General features: G+C 31.6%; 1 protein-coding gene across 2 annotated transcripts; it reads right to left on the minus strand.

Annotated features, from left to right (window-relative positions):
- Positions 1–243: 243 nt before the first annotated feature.
- Positions 244–23,113, minus strand: LOC127704329 (protein YIPF3-like). 2 transcript variants are annotated; one of them, XM_052208339.1, is made up of 12 exons: positions 23,030–23,113; positions 17,112–17,181; positions 15,747–15,820; positions 14,801–14,907; positions 14,302–14,347; positions 12,486–12,578; positions 11,470–11,601; positions 9,605–9,727; positions 9,009–9,132; positions 5,766–5,843; positions 4,906–5,019; positions 244–1,814 (listed from the first exon to the last, which is right to left on the minus strand). In XM_052208339.1, exons 1-12 carry the CDS (start codon positions 23,060–23,062, stop codon positions 1,810–1,812), a joined length of 999 nt encoding a protein of 332 aa, XP_052064299.1. In that variant the 5' UTR covers positions 23,063–23,113; the 3' UTR covers positions 244–1,809. The 2 variants fall into 2 exon arrangements, with proteins under 2 accessions (XP_052064299.1, XP_052064300.1); XM_052208340.1 differs by lacking the exon at positions 4,906–5,019.
- Between the last annotated feature and the right edge of the window lie 2,243 nt (positions 23,114–25,356).

Here is a 25,356-nt window from a genome sequence, read left to right on the forward strand (position 1 = left end):
TGACTTCTCGTTCGAGACACTTCCAAAACAACGACTCTCAAACACGTGATCTCTTGCAAAAAACCACGTGATCGTATGTGTCGTAGATCGGCGGCAAATTCAAAATAACTTCTGGTTTGACGGACTCGAGTGAAAACTACGCAAAACAAAAATTGACGCGTACAGGTCAGAATTTCAAAACACTTTCTGACTTGAAGAAGTCATTTTATTCTGACTTGTTTATGTCAGAGCTCTGACTGTAATATACAGATAATGATGAGATTTTACTCTAGCTATAAATGATCCCTTTAGTACAATTCCCAATAATATCACAAAACATTATCACAGACACCTTTTGCATACATTATATGGTAGAATAAATGAAGAATGGATACAGATAAATAAATGCCAAAATCAAAATATTTTCAATTTTCAAAGGGACAAAACTTGATAACAGTGTGACACTAACTAAATTTGAACTTGATCTGTGTTTGGAGGTAATATGCATTGTGTAAGAGTTTCATAACATTTGGTTGAGGCAAACTAAAGTTAGAGAGTGGAAAGGGCAAATTTAAAAATTTCTTTCATTTAAAAAGGGACATAACAAAGGGTCATAACTCTAGACAGTGAAGGTGACGCAACTCAAATTTGAACTTCATCTGTGTTTGGTGATAATAAGCATTATGTAGAAGTTTCATAATATTTGGTTGAACTTGAGGCAAACTAAAGTTGGAGAAAGGAAAATAATTTTAGGATGTATGGACAGAGGGACATACAAAAGGAGAAGGGTAAATCGTAATGCCCCCTCTGCCGAGGCGGGGCCATAAAAAAATATTAAAAGTCTCTCATTAAGATACCCAACAGAAAACAGACTGAAACATTGACAAACATTAAAATATGCAAGTGCATTTTCAAAGACTAAAAAGCTGTTGTCTCAAAAATTCTATATTAACTTGCAGTTGCACAATAACTATTTTTTTTCATATCAAAAATCAGTTTCCAAGGCAATACAGTGAAACTAGTTGAAAACGGCAATGAAAAATCTGCATTATCTTCCATTTCAGGAGAATTACAATTCTAAACAAATATTATACACATAACAAAGCATACAATATCATCACATTTTAGTCTTACGCTACAACAAGTAGTTGCTAAGATCATGGGGAAAATTTTAATAAAACAGTAGGACAGGCTCTCCATGATTTGTTTTTCATATAAATAAAAATTCAGTGTTTTCCCATTCATTTTGTTCGTATTTCCATGATGCTCATTATTTTTCAAAGTTCTTATATCTTTCATAAAATCAAATTTATAGAGTTGCAAATCATTAATAACCGATAATAATATCAGATTATTTAATCAATTGTAATTGCTACAGTAGAAATTACCTTGCAAAAATTAAACTGTTAGTTGTATTTACTACTGTGGATGCATTGATTTTCATGTGTACCAAGCTTAACATTTTGATTCATTGTTCACCTCTACCAAAGAAATCCATAAAAATTGGTTTCCCACAAATAACAATGAATTCACAGTATTGCAATGTGAATGTAAATCGTTTCACATTTTTTAATGAAAACATGGCATGAATTTCTAAATTTAGTAAAAAACCATTCTTCCCAAAAAAAAACAAAAGTTCATGATATTCTGTGACATGTGACATGGTTCATTTCTCTTTCTGTTCTTCTGTGATTAATAATAGTCTGCTTTCTTGGTAAGTCAAATTTACCAGTAAATCCCACAATTCCAGAGAAAAATTACAACTCAGGTTGGACCAACTGTGGCACCTCTAGTTGGATTTCAAAGTTTGAAAACAGCAACCAATGATTTTTATGCTGAAAGAATTCAAAACATACATTAATATATGAGTATTTATTTTACATAGTTTTCATCATGTATGTGCTATACATGTAGATCATCACAGTGTTTTTATCATCATATTCATTTTGTGAGAACAGTTTTCATGTATTATCAGTGCCATGAAAATAACGAATTAGATTTTAAACTGTTGAAATTAATTTTACAAAAATCTTAAGGATGTTCGCTTATCTTTTGATTTTGTGTCAGATATTCAGAATCCTCTGGTTTTATCCATGTGGTGTCATTAAAATTTACCTGCCGACCCCTACTTTTCTTTTCATTTCATTACATAAAGTTTAAAAAGCCACTTCTTTTTTTAAAAAAATCCATGTTATTATTCATAGATTTTAAAAGAATAAAGGTGCCAATATTTAATGTATGACAAATCTAGAGAGAATCATTTCCCGCCAAACTTTCAATGGCTTATACATGTATCTCAAAAACAAGGACACAGACCTTTTTTCATGCTTTTTAAGTTCTGTTATATATATGTATACTATTTTTAGTTCCGTTATATATGTATACTTTCAATTTATAACAGTGAAAAAGCATGTTATTTTGAAATAGAGTATAGAGTAGCAAACATTGTTTAAAAGTGTACACATGTACTTGTTACTTAAAAAATGAAAAATATTCTCAGTGTGTAGAGTGATACATTAATTTCCAAACTGGAAAGTTAATATTATTTATGTAACCTTGATAAAAAAAAAAGAAAAGGCAAGCAATGCAAACAAATATCCCAAATTTGTAAGAAATAAAAGAACAATAAATACGTGTGTGTGTGATAATAAAAAGGGAAAACTATAAGTATGATGGAAAAAGATATTGGGTAAGCATCAATGAGATTACAATCCGAAAACCATTCAAATATGTAAGGGATATTTCAGAAATAAATTTATGGAAAGGGGGGGGGGTTGATTGGTAGACACAACAAATGGAAGTTTTTAATGACATTGACTGGCTATACAGCCCTTGCACGGATTGGTAGACGATGATGGGAGTTTTTAACCAGCCCTCGCACGGTCAGCTATTGGTAGATGATGATGGGAGTTTTTAAAGACCTTGACTGGCTATACAGCCCTCACACGGTCGGTGAGACATTGTTGTAACTACATTTTTACTTACAATATTCAAATCTAAAATAATGGTCATCTAAGAAATTCTTTTTTTCAATAAAATGAACTTTTTTAAGACAAAAAAATCAAAGCTGTTCTTCTTTTCATTAAAATGACATATTCTTGCAGTTTAAAAATAAAATAAAATTGTTGTGTATTTCAATAATCAGTAAAAACATATTTTAAAGAAAATCCACTTGAAGGGGAAATAACTCCACACAAAAAAATTAAAAACATAAAAAACATAAAAAATTTCCGAGATTCATTCCTATTTCATCATCTTTTGTAAAGTTATATTTTATGTTATTAATGTGCAAAAGCTTCCAAATCTTAATATGTTAATGTACAGCCACCCACTTGATTAAGTTGTGGAGAAGAACAACTACCCACACAGTTACATTTGCTCCAACCACCACCACCCATGCAAAAAAGATCAACTGCCGTCCAACCCTCCCATACATCTATTTCTGGAATAGCCCTAACCAGAGAGCATGATTCATATAAGAAAATCACATTTCTCCCAAGTCAAGGTGAGTTTTCTATAATTCTTTAAAAAAAGAAAGACACTACATGTAAATCTGCTGGAAAAAAATGTGGTTAAATTTTCAGAATCTGAATGACTACCTATTACACAACAACACATGAAATTTTAACTCATAAGTACATACTAATAATAGGAAATATTTTTGTGAATTTTCCAAGGTGTTAGGGTCATAATACTATAAAAAAAAGAGGCAAAAGATACCAAAGGGACATTCAAACTCATACCTGGAAAACAAACTGAAAATGCCATGTCAACTACAGCATGTATAGTATATCAAATATTAACCAACATGACAAAATGCAATATCATTTTGTAACTAACCCTTGTACAATAATTGAGGGATTGATGGGGTTTACAGACTAGAGAATAATGGGCAAAAAGTGCAGAATATAATGAGCAAAAAGTGCAGAATATAATGAGCAAAAAGTGCAGAATATAATGAGCAAAAAGTGCAGAATAAATGGGCCAAAAATAAAGAATAGAGAAAAATAGGGCAAACAAATACAGAATGGAGAATAATGGTGTGCTAAAATATAATGAACAGAAAACAATGGGCAAAAAAAAAGAGAAAAATTACCTAAAAACAAATGAAAAAATTAAAGAATACAGATATGAAAGACCCCCCATCTAGACCTTCATAATACATTGTATACAGGTAAAATTCTTTCCTTATTAAAATACAAGGCTGTTTAAACGAAAAACAAAATAGTGCAAGCAAAAAACTGCTCATGGCCAAGAAGATAGAAAACTTGTAGATGTAAGGGGAGCACAATGTCATACTACTGTCGGTGTAATAATGTTATTGATGTTATTAAATATGCCTTTTACTTTTACTCAGTAAAAATATTTGAACTGCCATTAACTTGATTATAAAGTTTTATATGACAATTGTCTGGAAGGTGGTCTCTAAAGGGACAAATATTGTACATGAATATGTAACATATAATAATGTTGGAGCCATGAAAAAAGATTGAACTGGCTGTCAGATCAATAAAATTAAAATATGTCTTTCTTTGATGGGTGTATATAAAAAATTTCAAATACACCCTATCGATCTTTTTTTCAAAATTTCTACTCTAGGGAAGGGTGGTGAGGTGTTTACACCCCAAATTACAGAGAAAATAAATGCCAAATCCTGAATTCCTGTGAAAATAATGTGTCTGTTACGCATCACAATATAATTAAACCCAGAAATCCTTAATTCTGAATTTAACTGGCCATCCCTCAATTCCCCCCCCCCCCCCCCCCCCCCCATTAAACAGCTCAATCCTGAATTCTCCAAAAAGGTCCTTCCGCCCCTCACTCTACAATGTACTATTACTATAAAAATCAAATAAATTTAATAATAAGAAAAACAGGAAAAAAAAAACCATAAACCCATGCAAAATTATGTTAACTTATTCTGACCTTTGACTGCATGCGTGTTGTTAGTACCCAGTCTAGTGTTGCCTAGTGTATCATTAACTGCCCGCTTTACAATATTTTGTGCATGCTCAACTACTGACTTGACGCTTTCTGTAACTAGCATAGAAATCACCAATTAAACTTATAAAACAAAAAAGAAAGCTAAAAGAAGTTTAAAAAAAAATACCAAAGGCAGAGATGCCAACTCACATTGTTATTGGTGGAAGCAAACCAATATTCAAATTTTTTGTTGAAAATAAGACCGTTTATTACAGGGGTTCAAATTTGCTTTAAATAATGAAAGGTCCAGGACTATTTGAAAATTTTCAGTGAAAGGTCCTCTATAAGAAATTCAATGGTCTTGTATAAAGCCTCAATGTAAAGAATCGTAGGTCCTTGACTTTTGTAACTCAAAAATGAAAAGTCCCCTTTTAGAAAAGACAGGTCCTGGACCTCTGACCCACACTAATTTGAACCCCTGACTTTAATCCTGAATATTGTAGGTTGAGTGTCATTCTCTCTTCACATTCAGGAACCTTTGCAACAACTCTCTGAGGTATCCAAAGAGGATGTTTTGATTGCAGTATTTACTGAAATTCCAATAATCAATCTTATGTTTGTAACCATTGTTCAACAAACCCAAAAAATAAATGCAAACACAAATTTTTGAATTTACAGTACTTGCCACTCGTATCATGAGTGAGTATACAAAGGATGACTGAAAAATCTGTTTGTCCAGTGTGTTTCTATATTTACAAAAGCTATCATAGAATTCATGGATCACCAAACTAACAGGTGAATTGAACTTTTTATGAACAAAATACAGACTCAGAATTTCAGCTGTAAGATAGAACTCTAGTTACCTTTTGTGGCAGAAATATCGTCAAGTTTTGCCTGTGGCTGTTGTACAACTGGTTTACTGTCAAAAACTTCAGATAATTCTACAAAGAAAGAAAAAAACAGGTAACCCCGGATAATTTAATAGTGCAATTACTTAATTTTACATTAAAAATTCATTTTTTAAATTATAATTCAAGTCTCCAGTTACACATACATTTTGTAGAGTTATGTATAGCTACATCATGAATGCCTTAATTTTCAATGCAAGGGTCAGTAAAAGAAAAGCCTATCATCAAATTGTAACTTTTTTCTAGAAAAATTTATCCAATAAAATAATAAAATGCTTCGCTGGGGCGCAGCTTGATACGACCGCAGAGGTCGAACCCTGAACAGTTGGGGCAAGTATGGACACAAAATTCAAGCTTGATACAGCTATGACTTTGGATTGTCATTAAATATTTGAAACAGCATAGGTTTCTGACACAGGATAAATGTGGTGTAAGAACTGGAAAAAATTTAATTTACCTATTATGGTGGAATATCCATAAACTAAATTGTTTGTTAATTTCAATATATCAAAGAATATGTAGAATTCAATGTTTGATGTAATGTAATAAAGTTGAAATTTGGACCGTTTTTGTTCAATGTTAGCCAATTTGGTAACATGTATAAATAATCAAAAATCTAAATACATGGGAGCCCATTTAAATACATCATAAAGGTATTAAAATAGAAAGTGACATCATAGTCATGGCTAAAAATAAACAAAAATCCTTAATCAGCAACATTTAAAGTAATATCTAAAAATAAAATTCCTTTGTAACCATAAAAGCCCATTTAAATACATCATAAAGATATTAAAATAGAAAATGACATCATAGTCATGGCTAAACATAGCAAAAAACCCTTAATCAGCATCATTTAACAGTAATATCTAAAAATGGAAATTACATCATAAAGGTAATAAAATAGAAAATGACATCATAGTCATGGCTAAAAATAAACAAAGTCCTTAATCAGCATCAGCAACATTTTATAGTAATATCTAAAAATAAAATTCCTTTGTAACCATAAAAGCCCATTTAAATACATAATAACAGATATTAAAATAGAAAATGACATCATAGTCATGGCTAAACATAGCAAAAACCTTAATCAGCATCATTTAACAGTAATATCTAAAAATAAAAATTTCTTTGCAACCATAAAAGTAAAATAGAAAATGACATCATAATCATAGCTAAAAATAAACAAAAATTTTTTTTATTGGCAAATTTTAAATGGAGTTTATTATACTAAAACAATAAATTTGCAACCATAAACATGATAAAACCCCATTTAAACACATCATAAAAGTATTAAATAATTCAACTACATCATAAGGCTATAAAAATAGAAAATGACTTCATAGTCAAGGCTAAAGGTAAACAAAAAACCTTCATCAGCAAAATTTTATATTGGCAAATTTCCAATGAAGTTTATTACACTAAAATTGTTGGCAAATTTCCAATGCATTTATTAACAATAAAGTTATTGGCAAGTTTCCAATTTACATAATTTAAAAGCAGTGTAGATGAGATATTTAAATGAGTTTGAATTACCAACCTTACACTGCTTTTAAATAATGTTCTTTACTCAATTATTTGTCTATTAAAATGGAAACCCTTGTTTTTTAACCTTTTTTCCCCTTATTCCTTAAACATTAGAGCCATAACAACCACCACCACCCCCCCCCCCCACCCCACCAAAGCCAATTATTTCTTTCCAATGTAACCTAAATTTTCCAATATACATAATTTTAAATTTCAGTTCCTCATGATATATAACCGTATCATTATTATTTTCTTTCATATATAAATCTGAAACAACCATCTTTAAATGTAAAATTTTAAAGAAAAAAAAAGGAAAAAAAAAAATCCTACCCCCCACACATTTTTTCAACCCCCTTTTGATTCATCATCCCCCACCTCAATCACAACCTTTAATTTGTGGTATGGTACATTGCAATACAATTTCACAGAGATCCATACACTTGAACACAAGTTTTTGTTGCAAACTAAAAAAATCCTTATTTTCGACCAATATTTGGCCCCTTATTCATAAATGTTTGAGCAATTAACCCCAAAACTCAATTCCTACTTTCTCTTCGTGATAAAAAATAACTAACTTAAAATGTAAATTTTAAACAAAAAAAAAAGGAAAAAAAAAATTACCCCTTTTTTGACCCCCGCCCCCCTTATGATTCATCACCCCCACCCCCCTTTCCCCCCAAACCAAGCTCAATAACAGCCTTGCCTTTGTGGTATGGTACCTTGTAATACAATTTTAGAGAGATCCATACACTTGAACACAAGTTATTGTCTAGAAACTAAAAAATGCTTATTTTAAACCCCTTTTTAGGCCCCTTATTACTAAACGTTTTGGGCAATTACCACAACACTCAATTCCAGCTTTCCCTTTGTGAAATGGAACCTTGTAGTAAAATTTCAGAAAGATCCATACACTTACACACAAGTTATTGTCATGAAACTAGAAAAATGCTTGTTTTTTGCCCCCTTTTGGCCCCTTACTCCTAAAATTTTGAGGCAATTAACCCCAAAATCAATCCCAGCATTGACCCTTTGTGATATGGAATCTTGTGGTACAATGTCAAAGAGATCCATATGCTAACACACAAGTTATGTCTGGAAGTTACAAAAATGCTTATTTTCGGCCCCTTTTTGGCCCCTAATTCCTTAACTGTTGGTACCATAACCCCTAAAATCAATCCCCACCTTCCTATTGTGGTATTGAACCTTATGGTAAAATTTCATAGAGATCCATTCACTTAAACTAAAGTTAGAGTGCGAAAACCATTGTGTATTCGGACGACGACGCCGGACGACGATGACGCCAACGTCATACCAATATACGACCTCAAAATTTTTGGCGGTCGTATAAAAACTAAAAAAAACAGTTACAATGAAGTTTCATAAAAGTGTTTTGAAATTTGGCAAATCAGAAACTAAGATTGCTTCTGGTGGACGTATTTTTAATCCTATTGGATTCAAGCAAAGATTTCTTGTAGAACACTTTCCATACATCATTTCTGAAAAGTTTTGTTAAAATCAGATAAGTGGTTTTAGAGAAGATTAAAATTTTAAAGTTTGTTGATAACAGGCAATGGTGGATGCCAAGTCATGAAAATAGCTCATGGCCAATGAGCTTGAAAGAACTTCAACATTAGCATGATTAGTTTGAGTGAATAATATTAAAGTTCTACTAACCTTCAACAATTTGATGATATGCAAAATGTAGATAAATAAGAAACAAAAGATGTAAAGCTGCTAAGACACCACACACTAATAATCTCTGTGATTTTCCTTGTGTCCTTGATAATATTATAGATATCTACAACATAAGAAACAGACAAATAATCAATTCATAACCATACAATATTTTTTAAATTCTATGTCATTTTTCACCTGAAAAGATATAATAGAATATTTTTAGGTGAATAAAGTCCTTGGAACTGTGTACTACACAGTCAGCCAAAATTGAAAGCACACACTTTTCATCTAGAGTTGAATGAAATTTATGTAAAAGTTTAACATTAGCAGGTGCTCCAGCAGGGTAAGCAGATGTAAGTGCTTTTGCCAGTATGGGCATACAATTCTCATCAGGTCATCAATATTTCTGGTATTTATATAATTAGTAATATGCACATATCAGCAATGGACACTGGCTACTCTATAAATGCAAACAATTTAGAGTTATATCTTGCTTGGTGGCTGCTCCTGTTCCCACTGTATCACTTTTCATATTCTAACTGAATCAATCGTGTTATTGACCATTCACCTTAAGGTAGAGAAATTAAACTTACCATTCTAAGGGAAGATAAACCTCCAAATATTGCCCACATCGAATAGAAAAATAAATGATCATGTGATGTGTGAATGATAGTGCTGAGAAATAATACAATACAAGGTCCAAACAATCCATATCCCTGAAAATATAGAAAAAAAATACTTCACAGTGTATAACCAGTGGAGTGATTTCATAATTCTGACAATTTACATAATAATGGGGCATATTTTGTTATAAATTAGGCTGTTAGTTTTCTAAAATGAATTGTTTCATTTTTTCATGTTGTGGCCTTTTATAGACAACTATACAGTATGGGTTTTTCTTATTGTTGAAGACCGTACGGTTGCCTATAATTGCTTACATCCACTTCATGTTAACTTTGGTGGATATTTGTCTCATTGGCAATCATACCTCATCTCCTTATTTTTAAATACATTGAATATAGTCATTTATAACCTGTTTTTACCTATTATGCCTGTTTGTTTTGTTCACACATTGTTGTCAATACATGTATAATGGAATTTTATGTGACTGTCATACAAGTGAGAGGTTTAACTATCTATAAAACCAGGTTTAATCCACCATTTTCTACATAAAATGCCTGTACTAAGTCAGGAATATGACAGTTGTTTTCCATTTGTTTGATGTACTTGAGCTTTTAGTTTTGCCATTTGATAAAGGACTTTCCGTTTTGAATTTTCCTTGGAGTTAGGTATTTTTGTTATTTTACTTTTTATACAACTAAATATTAATGATACTGACTACGCAGAGGTAATTGCCAAATTTGTATTCAACATTGTGAAAAATTTAATCGAATTTGTTATGTAGTGATCTATTACCTGGACAACCATTACAGATGGATGGAAAATGATATAATATTTAAGAAATAATTCATGGGGGCTTGAATATATCGTGATTTTACCACAGGTTGGCCCTTTATGACAAATATTTTACCCTGAGCGATAGCGAGGGGTAAAATATCGGCATAAAGGGACAACCCGTGGTAAAATCACGATTATTCAAGCCCCCATGAATTATTTCGATTCTAATAGGACAAATACGGCAATTGTTTTGGATCGAAGCGCTCTAGATGAAGGCATTATTTGCCGTTCCCATAAATAAACGCACTATTAAATTGACGTAAAAGACCGGAGCAAACTGAATAAATGACATGCTTAAACTATTTACAATAACATATTTAGATAGATTTGGATGAATCTAAATGATAATTGTACTTATATGTCTTATATGTATACAACAAATGGCTTACATAACACATTTTTGCATCGTTTGTTTACGTTTCCTTGTTGTGATGATTTTCGGTTTCACAAGCGTGTATTTTCCCGTAAAATGCTTATATTCTTACGTCATCGTTCTATGACGTCGGGCAGCTCATTCATAAAAAAACATATGACGCGGGAGGACGATCGGAACAGCCCAAACAATATATTCATATTTTACCACGGGTGTGTACTCAAAGCGTTTGAAGAACGTCATGTTAGAATAAGTAATAAATTTAAGTACTAAATATTAAGATGATAAAAATCAAATTCAGTACATGATTATGATTATGATTTGTAAATTTACTTTAACTAATAAAATTGTTTTTCAAAAGAAGCATTAATGACAAGACAAAAAAACCTCTACTGTGAAACACATTTTTCATAAGAAATACCGTTTGTATTTAGACAGAAATTTATCATTGTAAATATATAAATGAAGAATTGTCTACAAATTGCCAATCAATGTACCATCCTGGCTTGTAGACAAATGGTATTTATTTTATCAAACATATGTATACTTCTATGACATTTGGTCTCTGGTCAAGAGTTGTCTCATTAGCAACCATACCACATCCTCTTATCTTTATATATATCTTACCATCATAGACATAATCTGTAAAAGTGCAATGTGAACATTAGATATATAAGATAACACCCACACAAACACAGCACCACCAATCCAGTAGGTAAAACACACACCAAAAGCTGTACCCATCAATGTTCCTTCCTCCTGTAATATCAAATGAATAGAATTATCTCCCTTGCAAAGAATTTCATATTATCATTTCAAATTAACCTGTTCAACTGTTGGCGTAAATCTATTAATGTGTAAGATTGGCTCCATATTTAAATGCATGGGGGGATAAGAGGCTCTAAATTAACGAATTGTTGGTGGTTGCATACTCTTCAGAATTTTGTTAGAATTATAAAATGATAATTTTATATTATAGATGGTTGCGGATAAAAACAAATGTCCCTCCCCTGCTTTTAAATATGGCATGTATGGAAAAGCAATTATCAAGTCACTGACAAATCTCCTTGTATGTGTTCTTTTTTTTTCTTTTTTAACTTAATATTTCTTAACTGATATCACACTATACTAACAGGGGAAATAACTTTATCATGGCCAATTGTAAAATAAAAATAAATACTTTATAAATATGGTGCGTCCAAAGGGCTTTTACGAAAACGCTGGCTAAAAATAATTTGTTTTACAGTATTTGACTACTTTCTATTGTCAATTTATTATAAAAAAGTTCAAAAATTTACTTAAATAAAAATTATAATATAAAATATTTATATTAAAACATCAAGGAAAAGTGAAAATGTACTGTAAATAATTAGGGAGATTTCATTGCAAACTTAATTCATCATAAGATATTCTGCAGTACTCTTTATAATTATAATTTTTTTTAATGTGCTTTTAAGATTATATGTCCTATAAGGCAGGCCCAATTGTACTCTGTGTTCTATATCAATCCCTGTTTGGGCCTCATTGTACTCTATGTTCTATATTAATCCCTGTTGGGGCCTCATTGTACTCTTGTGTTCTATATCAATCCCTGTTGGGGCCTCATTTGCCGAGTGGTCTAAGTAGTTGGTCATAATACTTACAACTTTATGTTCAGCTGTTTTCATTTGAAACAACAATAAAGCTATCATTGTAAAAACAACCATTAAAGGACCATATAGCTCTCTGGGAACCCTCTGAAATTAAGCAAGAAAAGTAAAAAATTATAAATCACAAATGATATTTGTTAATCAAAAGCACATTCATAACCAGCACTGCAGCTAAGTGAATCAGTAATTGATAAACTAAATACATGTACAAGATAGTTTTAATCTGCATTAAATGTTTGTCTTACAGATCCAAAATTACAGAAAGAACTAGATATCATTGAGATGGGAGCCATCTCTGTGGGCCCCACTGACCTTGAAATTTGACCTAGGAAATTGTAAAAACATTATGACACACCCTCTGGTGTTGGTTAATATACATGTCAAGTATAAAGTATGAAATTATAACGGTTCTCTAGATATAGAGCGGGCACAATTTGTTACGAACAGATGGACAAACAGACTGATCACTATAGGGCGACCCGCCACTAGGCAGGGCCCTAATTAAGATACTAACTATATGCATATCAAAATGGGAATAAAAAATGAAATCCAAAGGGGTAAAACACAACCAAAATATACTAAGAGTAAAAAGCCAATTTTGTTATATTGACAAAATTGGGTATGCAACCTAAAAAGAAATTATAGGTTAATGTGACAATAATTGGCAGCCAAACTGTTTAAACATACATCACAGACATACAACACAACTGACTAAAAAATTCAAACAAACATAAAAAACAATTTAACAAAGAAGCTGTACAAAAAGTGTAGTATATAGTAATAAATAGATGCCAGGATTAAAATTTTGTAAGCCAGACGCGTGTTTCGTCTACAAAATTTGACAATGACTTCACCAAAATATAAGAATAATGTGTCTGAGGACACATATGCCCCACCTCAAGTTTCAAACAAACAAAAATGGGAAGGACAGACGAAAAGAAAGACGGAAGGTCAAGGGTTACACTAAATGCCCCCGGCAGTCACATAAAAAAAGGTTTTTGTCATTGATATTACATACCATATATAGTATACATTTTCTCAATAAATTAGAATTAAGTAAATATAAATACAAGGGTAAACAAAATAGAAACAACATTGTAAACACCCGTTGTATCCAAATCGTACTTCAGGACACACCTGCACATGTAATGCCCAAAGTTAAAAAGTCAAAAACCTGATGGCGCCGGGATTTATAAATACCATGTAACGTTAAAAGTCATAACACCAAAAGAAACAAAAACCAAAAGAGACTTAATAGCACAAAGACAAATAATGGAGAAACTAAAGTAAAATAAATAGATACACATCAGCACCTAGAAACTATAACTCAACACCATCTTGTAATATTTGTGAAGTAAACACTGAATATTTATGTATTAGGTCTTGGTACTTTCCAATTAACTTTTTGAGAAAACTGATGAGACTTTCTTTGACAAAAACCCTGGCTCATTAAATTTCTGCTCAGTCACTGATGACGTTTAACAAAGTATGAGTAGCAGCTGCAGGCTCTTAAATATTGTATGAATTGAGAAATGTATACTCCATATATATACATGGGTGAAGTTGAAATAATTTTGCTACAGTGAGGAAAATTTATAATTTTAAAATTGAAATCGTCTCGTTTGTCAAAGATTCTGGTACTGAGATGACAGCTGTTGTCAAATAACCAACTATGACACATCATATTACCTGATAAATACACAATTAGTGTAAATTTCTAGAGAATAACTGTATGAATCTATTACATTTAAAAAAAAAAACTCCAAACATTGAGCATGATTTAAAGGTTAAATTATTTATATAGGCTTACCTGTTTCTGATCTGAGGGTTTCTGTGGTAGCAATGAGAATAGTAATCTAAAAAAGAAAAGTATATCAGTAAAAATACAAACACTCTTTCTACTTGGATAAGTGGAAATTTCATATAAATCAGACAAAGGAATGAATCCTGAATACTTTTGGGTTTTAAAAAAAGATGGCACAACCATGACAACAGTGAAATAACTTATTATTTGCAGTGGCTCAGGTATTAACTAGAGGATTCTTAGAAAAGGTCACTTCATACCAGAAAATATCGACAAATTAGTGTATGGGAAGACAATAATTCAATAGCAGTACATTAATGAAGATTTTGACAATATAAAGGATTTTCTTTAATATTAAAACTTAGCCATTCAAGTACATGTATATAAAACATACTCAACTTTTTTTTTAAATTTGAAGTTTCATATGACTTTAATGCACCAGATTTTAATCTCCTATCAGCACCCTGTATGTACATTCATTTCTGTAATATCTCTTAATATTTACCTTTGCCTAACTTCATGTGGTTCTACATCAAAGTAAGGTCTTAGAATGTCTATATTACCGTACAGACTCCAGGCTTTCTTAGCTTGTGTCTTACCAGAATTCCATAACTGAAAGTTAATCAATATAAGTATCGAAGTTAATCTGGTATACACAAATTAAACATTCCTGACCAGTATAACTAACCATAGTTGAAAACCATGAACACAGATCTCCCTTTTGAAACAAGAAAAAATCATGTTTGAAATGTACCGGTAAGTCCAATTCTTATCAAAATTATTTAGGAAAATGGATTTTTTTCTATATACATGATATAAACTGCAGATAAATTGGAAATTCATTAATCAGACTGCTAGTTTCAATAACCCTGGAAAGCAACAGTCTATTCACTATTCATTACAATGAAATGAAGAACTGAAATAATGTAGATAATGATATGCAGGATTTTGTCCTGGTGAAATGTCCTTCATGATTAAATTTTTATCCATAGAGATCCCTGATATACATGAAAAGTGACAGTCCTATTCATGCTATGCTATTTAATGATTTATCTGCATTCCATGAAAAATTGGCTCATTGGCCATCATACCACATCTTTTTATTTTTATATGATACAATAAGGAGTAATTTCAACAATCAATTAAAAAATAAATCAATTAAAAGATTCTTCTACAGTACTAGTAATATAAGTAAGTTATTCTGTGTTGGTCCAACAATTAAATGAGGGCTGTTCCAGAAAAAAATACTTGTAGGGGTCAGAACTCCATTTTTATTTTTGGGATTCCACCACCACCATTTTTTTCAACTATTTTTTAAATTAAAACAAAATAATGAAATAATAAAAATGACCCCCACCAAGGTTAATAAAATTGAGTGGAGTTCCAATCCTATGGTTATTTTTTCCTGGAAAAGCCCTAACTGACACCACCATGACAACCTTAATCCTCACCATTTCTGTGACATTTCCAGTCAATCTCTGTCTCATGTCATCTCCAAAGCTCTTTTTAGATGTTGGCCCAGGTTCTAAAAATAAGTAATTTGTTGTTCATTGATTTGAAGAGAGCTGCTATGGTCTATTCATGTTAAAATGTTTGCAAAATGTGTTATGGTAGGCATGCAAATTTAGGCTAGGTAGCTATACATACATGATATAGGGAGTCAGGAAACACAACAATATTCATGCATGTTTGGTTCTAGTTCAATTATTATAGTTCAGAATAGTCAACCAGTTGAAGGTGGTGGCTTATTGGAAGAAATTCTGATATGCATGCTCGTTATATTTGCCACTGGATGGTTGTAAAACATCAATCCTTTATCATCATTTGCAACTGACATCATAGAAATTGTTTGAATTAAAGATGAAGATGTTTAATTCCAGAGAATTAAAACTAGACATGTTAAGCCATCACAAAAATGATCTACCCATAATTTTAAGAATTTCGGAATAAGCATGAAAAAATTAGTAGCTCTTTGTTCAGATTTAAAATGCCATTGGAAGGCAAAGGCCTTTTTTTCACTTTAATCTAAATTTAAACAAGCACATAATTTGCACTACATAATTCTAAATCTGTAAAATTTCCAAAGTTTGTGTCAACACTCTCAAAAGATAAGTTGCAGATACTATAAAAGCCAACAAATTTTCACAACAACTTTATTTTCACAAGCAAACAAATAACATGAATATATAAAATTTGGATAACCTCTTTTACATTGTTATATATATACATGATATAAATACACAAAGAAAAAATCATTAAATAAGATAGAAAGAGCTAAATGAGATATTTTAAAGTATTTGCAAAATAAGTTGGTTTACAGTAATTAAATGTCATTGATGTAATGAGTAGATAAATATGATTTCTCTAATTTTTGTGCTATTTTCACATTTCTTGATCAGTGTGAGAAATATATTTCTCCTCACTAGTGAAATATCTGTTCTCGGCAAAAGATTGGTCGAAATTTAATTATGACGTAAAATTTTCTTTGGTTTCTTCTGAATTTTCTATTGTGACGTCAGGAAAAAAGGCGACCATGCCTGATGACGTCACATATAACATGTATAAAGAACACAGCTTTCTCCAAATCTTTGAAAAGGAAGGATAAAATTCATCAGACAAACAGATTCCTACGCTATAACTCGTGTATTACGATATTTCTCCCCTCTCTACAGTTAAATTTTACTTATTTAAAAAGCTCGGCAAGCCTCATGCTTTTAATATTAAAATTTAACTGTCTCGTGTGGAGAAATATCGTAACACACTTGTTGCAGTGGTGGAATCTATATATTTCAACTTGAGGTATATGTATATATTACCTGATGCAGCATCAATGTCTGGTTCATTCTCTAGTTCTCCAAGATCTATCACTGCTGACTTATCAGACATCTGAAAGTTTAAACACACTTTTTTAATGATTTGTAACTAGTAAAAAATATTCAACAGTGAACACAAGTACAAATCATTGAAATCCTTTCATAACCTGACTGTGTCTTACCCTAAATAAATGGGGAATGTGTCCATGGGACACATATTATGCCCACCCTTGCATATTATGTTATAAAGGGCCATAACTCAAGAACTGTAAAAGTGACACTACCCAAATTTGAACATGATCTGAGTTTTGTGGTAATAAGCATTGTTTATAAGTTTCATAACATTTAGTTGACGTAAACTTAAATTAGAGAACAGAAACGAAAAATTCAGCAATGTTTCCATTTTTAAAGGGGCATAACTCTAGAACAGTAGAAGTGACGCCACCAAAATTCAATCTTTATCTGTGTATTGTGGTAATTAGCATTGTGCATAAGTTTCATAACATTTGGTTGAAGCAAACTAAAGTTAGAGAACAAAAACTAATATTTCAGCAATTTTTCCATTTGTAAACTAAAGGGGCATAACTGTGAAAGTGACACCACCAAAATTCAAACTTGATCTGTGTTTTGTGGTAATAAACATTGTGGATAAGTTTCATAACATTTGATTGAAACTAAAGTTAGAGAACGGAAACAAAATATTCAACAATTTTTCCATTTGTAAAGGGAACTCTCGAACAGTAAAAGTGATGCCACCAAAATTCAAACTCGATCTGTGTTTTGTGGTAATAAGCATTGTGGATAAGTTTCATAACATTTGGTTGAGGCAAACTAAAGTTAGATAACGGAAACCAATTTTCGGACGTACGTACAGACAGACAAGAGTAAAACTTAATGCCCCCTCCGCTACGGTGGGGGCATAAAAAAACTATGAATTTTAGTCATTGAAAAAATTACATGGGTTCAGCAAAGCCTTCAAGTTACCTGTGACATAAACAGTACAACCTGTGACATGCTCTGATAAATATCCACCATCTGGTATGGTCTCCATTTATTGGGGGTCATAAAACATGAGATGTTGGCCATTTATTGGGGTCATAAACCATGGGATGGTGGTCTATCTAATTAGGTTACCTAGGGAGATGAAATGATTTTAACCATTGATTAATCAGGTACCGGTGTTTAAATGACATTCTGCATCAAAACTTTACCTGTACAGGTAAAATGTTCTTATCCCTTATCAATTGCCTACATCATGTATTACAGCAAATAAGTTATGTTTCAAGATTGGAATAGAGTTTTCTGTTCATTAAATTTTCAAAAAATTAGAAACCATCTACATGTAATGCAGTCAGGGGTACTACTTGTACAAGTAATCTTTATTTACTTGAAGAAGTAAATAATAATATACTTATATAAGTATATTTTGTTATGTTCATTTTTTCTTATAATATTTGAATAATCTCCCCTTAATTTTCTCAAAAATTTACAAGTATAAGAAAACTTTTTTTACAATCCCTAAAATTCTCAAGTTTTGAAATGTAAAAACATGCCTTTAACAATTTTTATCAGGTTAGCTCATAGTTTTTTATTAGAGTTCAATGTTTCATCTCATTAATTCAACAAAGAAACTAACTGCGCAAAGAGCTTAAGTAATTGTGCAAGGCCTTCAAAAATTGCCCCTTGGGGGCTTGTATATATGGAAGTTTTTAACGACCTTGACTGGCTATACAGCCCTTGCACGGTCGGTAGGGCTTGTAAATAAGCAGTGTTCTGAAGATAACGGACAAATGAGATTTTCATTGTCCATGAAATTACACTGAAGTGATTAGTAAAGACATCTGCAAAGGGCAGACAACTAAAAATTCTACAAGAGCAAAGAAGTCCGAGAAATTCAAGAAAAGAAGATAGTATGACTTTTTTACTTGTATAAGTAAAAATCTGAATGTCTAAGGGACGTAACTAAGCCAATAAAATAATTTACCTATACAAGTAAATAAAATACACTTGTATAAGTATCTTACAAATTTACTTATATAAGTATATTAATATTTACTTCTTCAAGTAAATAAAAATTACTTGTACAAGTAGTACCCCTGACTGTAATGAGTAACAAAGTAATTATTTTTATATTTATTTGTATACATTTTATACTTATTCTATCATTAGATCTAGATGTATTTGCACATGATGTAAATTAACTCCCATTCCCAAGCAGTGTCAAGTACATAAATTGTAGCATATTTGTATTATGTAAAGCCATTTGTCAATTCACAATCACATGTTTAGATATCAACTATAAACTGATATTTATATGTACATCATTTCGTACCTTATGAAAGAGTTTTATGTACAAATAAACTGCTTCGCCTAGTGCAGCTGGATACGACCACAGAGGTCCAACCCTGAACAGTTGGGGCAAAAATGGACACAATATTCAAGCTTGATACAGGTCTGAATTTGGATTGTAATTAAATATTTGACACATTATAGGTTTCTGACACAGAATAAATGTAGTCAAAGAACTTGAAATTGGTTATATGATTTGAATTTATATTCAATTGAAGATTTCTTGCTTTTGAGCAATACACTGTGCTGTTGCGCAATACTTAGTAAATCTGTTTTCAGACTATATACAAAGAATTAGCAAAATAAATTGTGACCCCAATTTTTCTTTGGAAAATTGACAATTTCTTAAATCTGGAGGAAAAAAAATTGACCCCCCATAAAAAAAATTGTTTACCCCCCCCCCCCCCTTGTTTTAGACCCTTTTTGGCCCCTAATTCCTGAACGGTTTGGGCAACTTCCCCCAAAATGAATCCCAACCTTCTACTTGTGGTATTGAACCTTGTAGTACAATTTCAGAGCAATCACAATACTTATACACAAGTTATTGTCCTGAAACTAGAAAAATGCTTGTTTTGGGCCCCTTTTGTGCCCCCAATTCCTAAACGGTTGGGACCATCACCCCCCAAAAACAATCTCAACCTTCCTTTTGTGGTATTGAACCTTTTGGTTAAATTTCATAGAGATCCATACACATAAACTAAAGTTATTGTCCGGAAACCAAATGTCTTCGGATGACGATGACGACGCAGACAACGACGTGATAGCATTATAGGACCCCAATTTTATTTTGCAGTCGTATAAAAATGTATGCCATTTTGTACTAGTGTTTTACAAAATCTTCAACACCTATGTTGGTACAAAATTTCAACGATTTACAAATATATGATACGAAATAGTACATGTAGTAAACATGTATTCAATGTTTAAGGTACGAAATGATATAAGCAGGCAGTCTTCACGATGAACTTTAAAATCTACAGGCCCGGAGCTTAATTTTTGGAAAATTTTAGTTAGATTCTGTTAGCCTGTAGATATGATTTTTACAGGCCCGAGAGTAATTTTACAAGCCTGGGCTGCTGGGCCTGTGGTTCAGCGTGAAGACTGATTAGCAGTTGGCATAAATATATATATGGCATAAGGTCATGAAGGTATGAAATGATTAAGGTTCTAAATGACTAGCTACCTACAACAATAATTTTTTTCCTCAATCCATGAAAAATTGGTACCCACAAAAAAAAATGAATCCACAGGTTATCTGGAGTTTGTTTTGCTCATCCTGAAGTTTCGTATTTAGTATGAATCTGATGTCAAATGGTGTTATCTTTCTCAGACTTTTGAAATCTTTGGTATCTTCTGAGTTCTTATTTATGTAAAAATAACTCGAACATTATTACTTAGTTACTTTACTTGACTTTACTTTGCTACTTTGATGATTTATCCCTTCAGTCATCGGGTCAGGACTTCAATTTCATTTGAAGATGTCCAAAGTAGGCGCAGCGACAGTAGCGGCGGGAAGCGAGTTCCAAGAGTTCACTACTCTAACATCAGTTCTAGCAAAATGCTTCACTAGCTTATAGTTGTGACCTCTAGTATGTGATTCACTCATTTCAAATAAATTGTCTGTGTTAGAAATATATATTTGTTGTGTGTATATTTATATGTTTCACACATATCCTGTCTCCATCTTCTAGATTTAAGTGATTCTAAATCGAATGAATTGCTTGCCATGTACAATATGCACGAGTACACCTATGCTGGACTTTCTCTAAAGCTTCAATATCTTTAATTAAATTTGGTGACCAAATAGTTTATCCATATTCAAAAATTGGACGCACAACAGATTTATACAATATTTATACTTTCTCAGACGTTAAACTAGTAAAACATCTTCTTGCCTTTTTTACCACATGGGAAATCATATGCAACTATACCAGTCATAATTACGTTCGATAACTCTGCATGTTACTGGTTTAATTAGGATTATGAAAAATTTACTGGTGACCCGTGTGATGAATGATTGAGAAAATTGAAAAATATATATATTTCACCTCTGGGTTTCGAGGTTTTTTTTATTAATATAAAATAATACCATAAAATAATTTCTATAAGAATCGGACCATACTATTCTACATAAGGCTTGTCAAAACTTACATGATCTTACATCGTGATTAGGTGCCGTGTTTGTTTTCTTTGATCACGTTGATGACTTAATATCTCCTTAATCAAGCTATGTCCTTGGGTATTATTAGAGTGACAATAACGTGTCATATTTAATTGCAATATAAACAGTGAAATTAAATTGTGTTATTTGCATGGGCAAAATTAGTGTCGAACATCGTCTACGTTTGAAAATTGTTTGGTCGCCATTTTTTTTCGTAACTTCGAAATTTTATCAAAACAAAAAGCATGTATCCACTTTATCAAAAAGACAAAATAGTTGATTCTATGCTGCTTTAAGGTAAGACAAAAACTGAAAACGCATGCATCCAACAGTTTTTTGATTTTCATCGTAAAAATATTACAATATATATTTTCACAAGTCGACCTACGCTGTCAACATGGTCAAGGTAAACAATGCATGGTTGATGCATATAAATCTTTGTTTTGAGTGCGAGAGACTGTTTCTAATAAATATATCAAATTTAAGGTGAAATAAGAAATTTCTAAAAACAATAAGACACACTTTCATAAATATTTCACAAATTACTTTTTTATTAATTGCTAAATGAATACATGTCGTGTCTTTGTTCACTTCCGACATCGGCCGCCATTTTCAAAATATTGTTAACGAATGCCAAAATGTAAACTTTTCAATCAAATTTTGAAGCAAAAAGTTTGTTACCTAAACTGATATGTGTTTCGATTTCATTTAAATGAATAAGTTGTCGATCTTTTTAGGGGTTGGAAGGATATTATTAACAAATAATAAGTTGAGAAAATTGATCATATAAGAAGGTCCCATTGCAATTTTATTGAGTTTTAACGAAGAAGTCAACGGAGGCTGTGTGGTTATGTCACCTCCATTTTCAAACTTAATTTGAAGCAAGAAATCATATTTCTGAACTGAAACTTAAAACATTTTTAATTGTAAAAATGAAAATACTATAAAACGCGGGGTTGGAAGGTAAAATACACAATGGAACAAAAAAGTTATGATCGTTTAATCTATGTAGCCCGTTCATTTTCATTGATAATCAATCGGCCATTAATGATATACAACTGAATTGTAAAAGTCACGTGATGACCGCGATAGTTGGATATGATTATGACTATTTCAGTATTTGAATGTAAGTCATTTGAAATAATAACTTCTAAGTCCCGTTGACCATCTTCTTCAGATAACGGAGTGCCATTTAAACTGTATATAAAGTCAAAACATTTACGAATTCTAAGTCTGTGTGAAGACTATGATATAAAAAAATAGCAAGAAGTAACACTAACAGCTACAGCTAAACAGATAACTGTTACCTGTTAAAATAGCTTTTAAACCTCAAGGGTTAGATAATTATGATATAAGTCAACATGTGTGTATTGCGAAAAATATAAGACATATAATATTGCGAGTTACAAACGTTTTGTGAATGCCAAGAACTTGGATCTGCCATGTTGTCAACACTTAGATTTACTGTTATTTACAGAACTTTGTTAAATCTTTGATAGTAATCTTCAGGACTGGAAACCAGTGAGCAATGTATAACTATTAATGCATATCGGAGCGATAATTTCCGGAATTGAAATAAGTTGATAAATGTACACAGTGAAATTTTATTTATAAATGGGACAATTACAGCCAATTTTATTGTCATCGATTAGACAAATTTTTTTTTAGTTTGATCAATGATTTATATTGTAAGCCTTGGTTTGATTGACAACGTTCTAAAATAATTCAAATTCAAATATTTTATTGTCAATTAAAGACGCCCATTACAGAGGGTATAGTAATGCCCTTTACCGTCAGTCGTCAAACGGTCATTTTCGGCTACCGTTAGCGTCAAATTGGTTAAAATTTTACCGTGATTCGTTAAAATATCTTTATCGTGATTCGTCAGAGGTCTCAAGTAATTATCGTTACCGTTATTTTTGGATAAACTGAATAAACGTGTTGCGTCAAATCAGTCGATATTTTTTATTGTCTAAAAGAAAGTGTACATTTTATCGTCATGCACCAAAAATTACCGTTAACGTCATTTGGCAAGAATTTTTACCGGTTATTCGTCATGAAGGTACCACCATTACTACCCTCATTACAGGCAGAATAATCAAGTTAAATTTGGTACAAATGATTACAATGATAACAATGATTTGAATACAATTAAATTATGAATAAAATGAAAAGAAAAGAAAAGGACACAATAATGTATATTGATATAAATATTATATGTTACCACACTGACAAATACAGTGTTCCTAAAAATATAACTCGAATAATTCAAGCCCTTTCCGTGTCCGATTTTCTCCCACACGAGTAGCCATCGTAGATCAGCGGAATATAACGACTGAATTATTCGGGTTACTAAAAATATAGAAAACTAGATTAAAATATTCTGTTTTTTTCCGGTGCTGTCATCAGTAAGCATATAATAACAAGCACAATTATAACTTTGCTAAATAGCTAAATTATGCATCTGTCTTCTTAACAGTAAAATTTATAACTTTTCTAAGTTTCTAATAGTTGTTATCGAACAATATTTAAATTATTAATTTAAATTGCTCACTTGATTAAATATGTGACTATCTTCATTGGACATTAGCCAAAATAAATTACGATTTGATAATCTAAATTGTGAAAAAAAAATTCACTTTTAACTATTTTTGAAATGATGGAAACTCTCTCACTTTCTAAAAATGAACATTTAAGTACAAAGTGGAGTTCGTCTTCCACTTCTTTTTTACAAAGATTACAAATTCTACCTATTGCCTGAAGTCCCTTGTAAATAACTCTCCCCATTTCTAGATCATGGTTACTTATTCTGAATTTTGTCATCTGAATTCTCAGATTCCTATTGCCTATAGACAGATAGGGTTCAAAACTTATATTTCTCTTAAAAAGTCTATATGTTCTTAGTTTATTTCCAAATGACATATTTTTCTGTCATCGTTTAAAGATGAATACCACAACTGATTATACTTTAATTTTAGTCTGTTCAAAATAAAACTTTTCAAATTGGATTTCATATTAAAAATTTGTGATAAATCTATGTCTAAATATTTTGCTAATGAACTCATAGAATTATACCAACTTTTCTTACTATGGTTTGATAAGGATTTTGATACAACATGTACAACATGTACAAGGAGGGCTTCAGACAATAATTTGTCCTCTGTATTTGTTAAACGTGATAAGTATGAAAACATATTAACTATAACTTCAATTAATAATGGGTATCTCCCTAGCTCACCTATCACTGCCATATTTGTGCTTCTTTTTCCTACTCCCAGTGAAAATTTACAGATTTTGGAATGAACTGATTCAGTTTGCAGTTCTTTGCATCATTTTTCAAAATAACAATCTCCTTAATTTGTTAATATTTACCAGAATTACAAACGTTTGCAGTCGTGCGTATCATTCTGCAGGACTCGGACTAGACGACAAATATAATTAACCATCGAGATGACCTTCGAAGACTGACGATTACAATATATGACCGGACCATATGAGTATTTGGACCATACGCGTATGGTCTTGCATGACCACATGCGTGTATACTCATATGGTCCGACCGGGCGCATTGCAGTTTAATTGCGCCACTTTTACAAAACCCAATCTTTCATTTGCGCCACAAGGTTATATATCATTTGCTCTATAAAAAAAAAAAACTACATTTGCGCCATTTTACAGGTAACATATAACGGAAAAGTTTAATAATTCATTGCTATAATTATATATATATATATATAT

The sequence above is a fragment of the Mytilus californianus genome, unplaced genomic scaffold (genome assembly GCF_021869535.1).
Source record: "Mytilus californianus isolate M0D057914Y unplaced genomic scaffold, xbMytCali1.0.p SCAF_6, whole genome shotgun sequence".
Classification (NCBI taxonomy): domain Eukaryota; kingdom Metazoa; phylum Mollusca; class Bivalvia; order Mytilida; family Mytilidae; genus Mytilus; species Mytilus californianus.

Coding starts and splice junctions, on each gene's coding strand:
- LOC127704329 (XM_052208339.1), bottom strand. CDS start 23,062: ATGGCAGATCCAAGTTCTTGGCATTCACAAAAC. Junction 17,182..23,029: donor GTTCTTGGCATTCACAAAAC/GTTTGTAACTCG, acceptor TTAAACTTTCAG/ATGTCTGATAAGTCAGCAGT. Junction 12,579..14,301: donor AACCCTCAGATCAGAAACAG/GTAAGCCTATAT, acceptor GCTTAATTTCAG/AGGGTTCCCAGAGAGCTATA.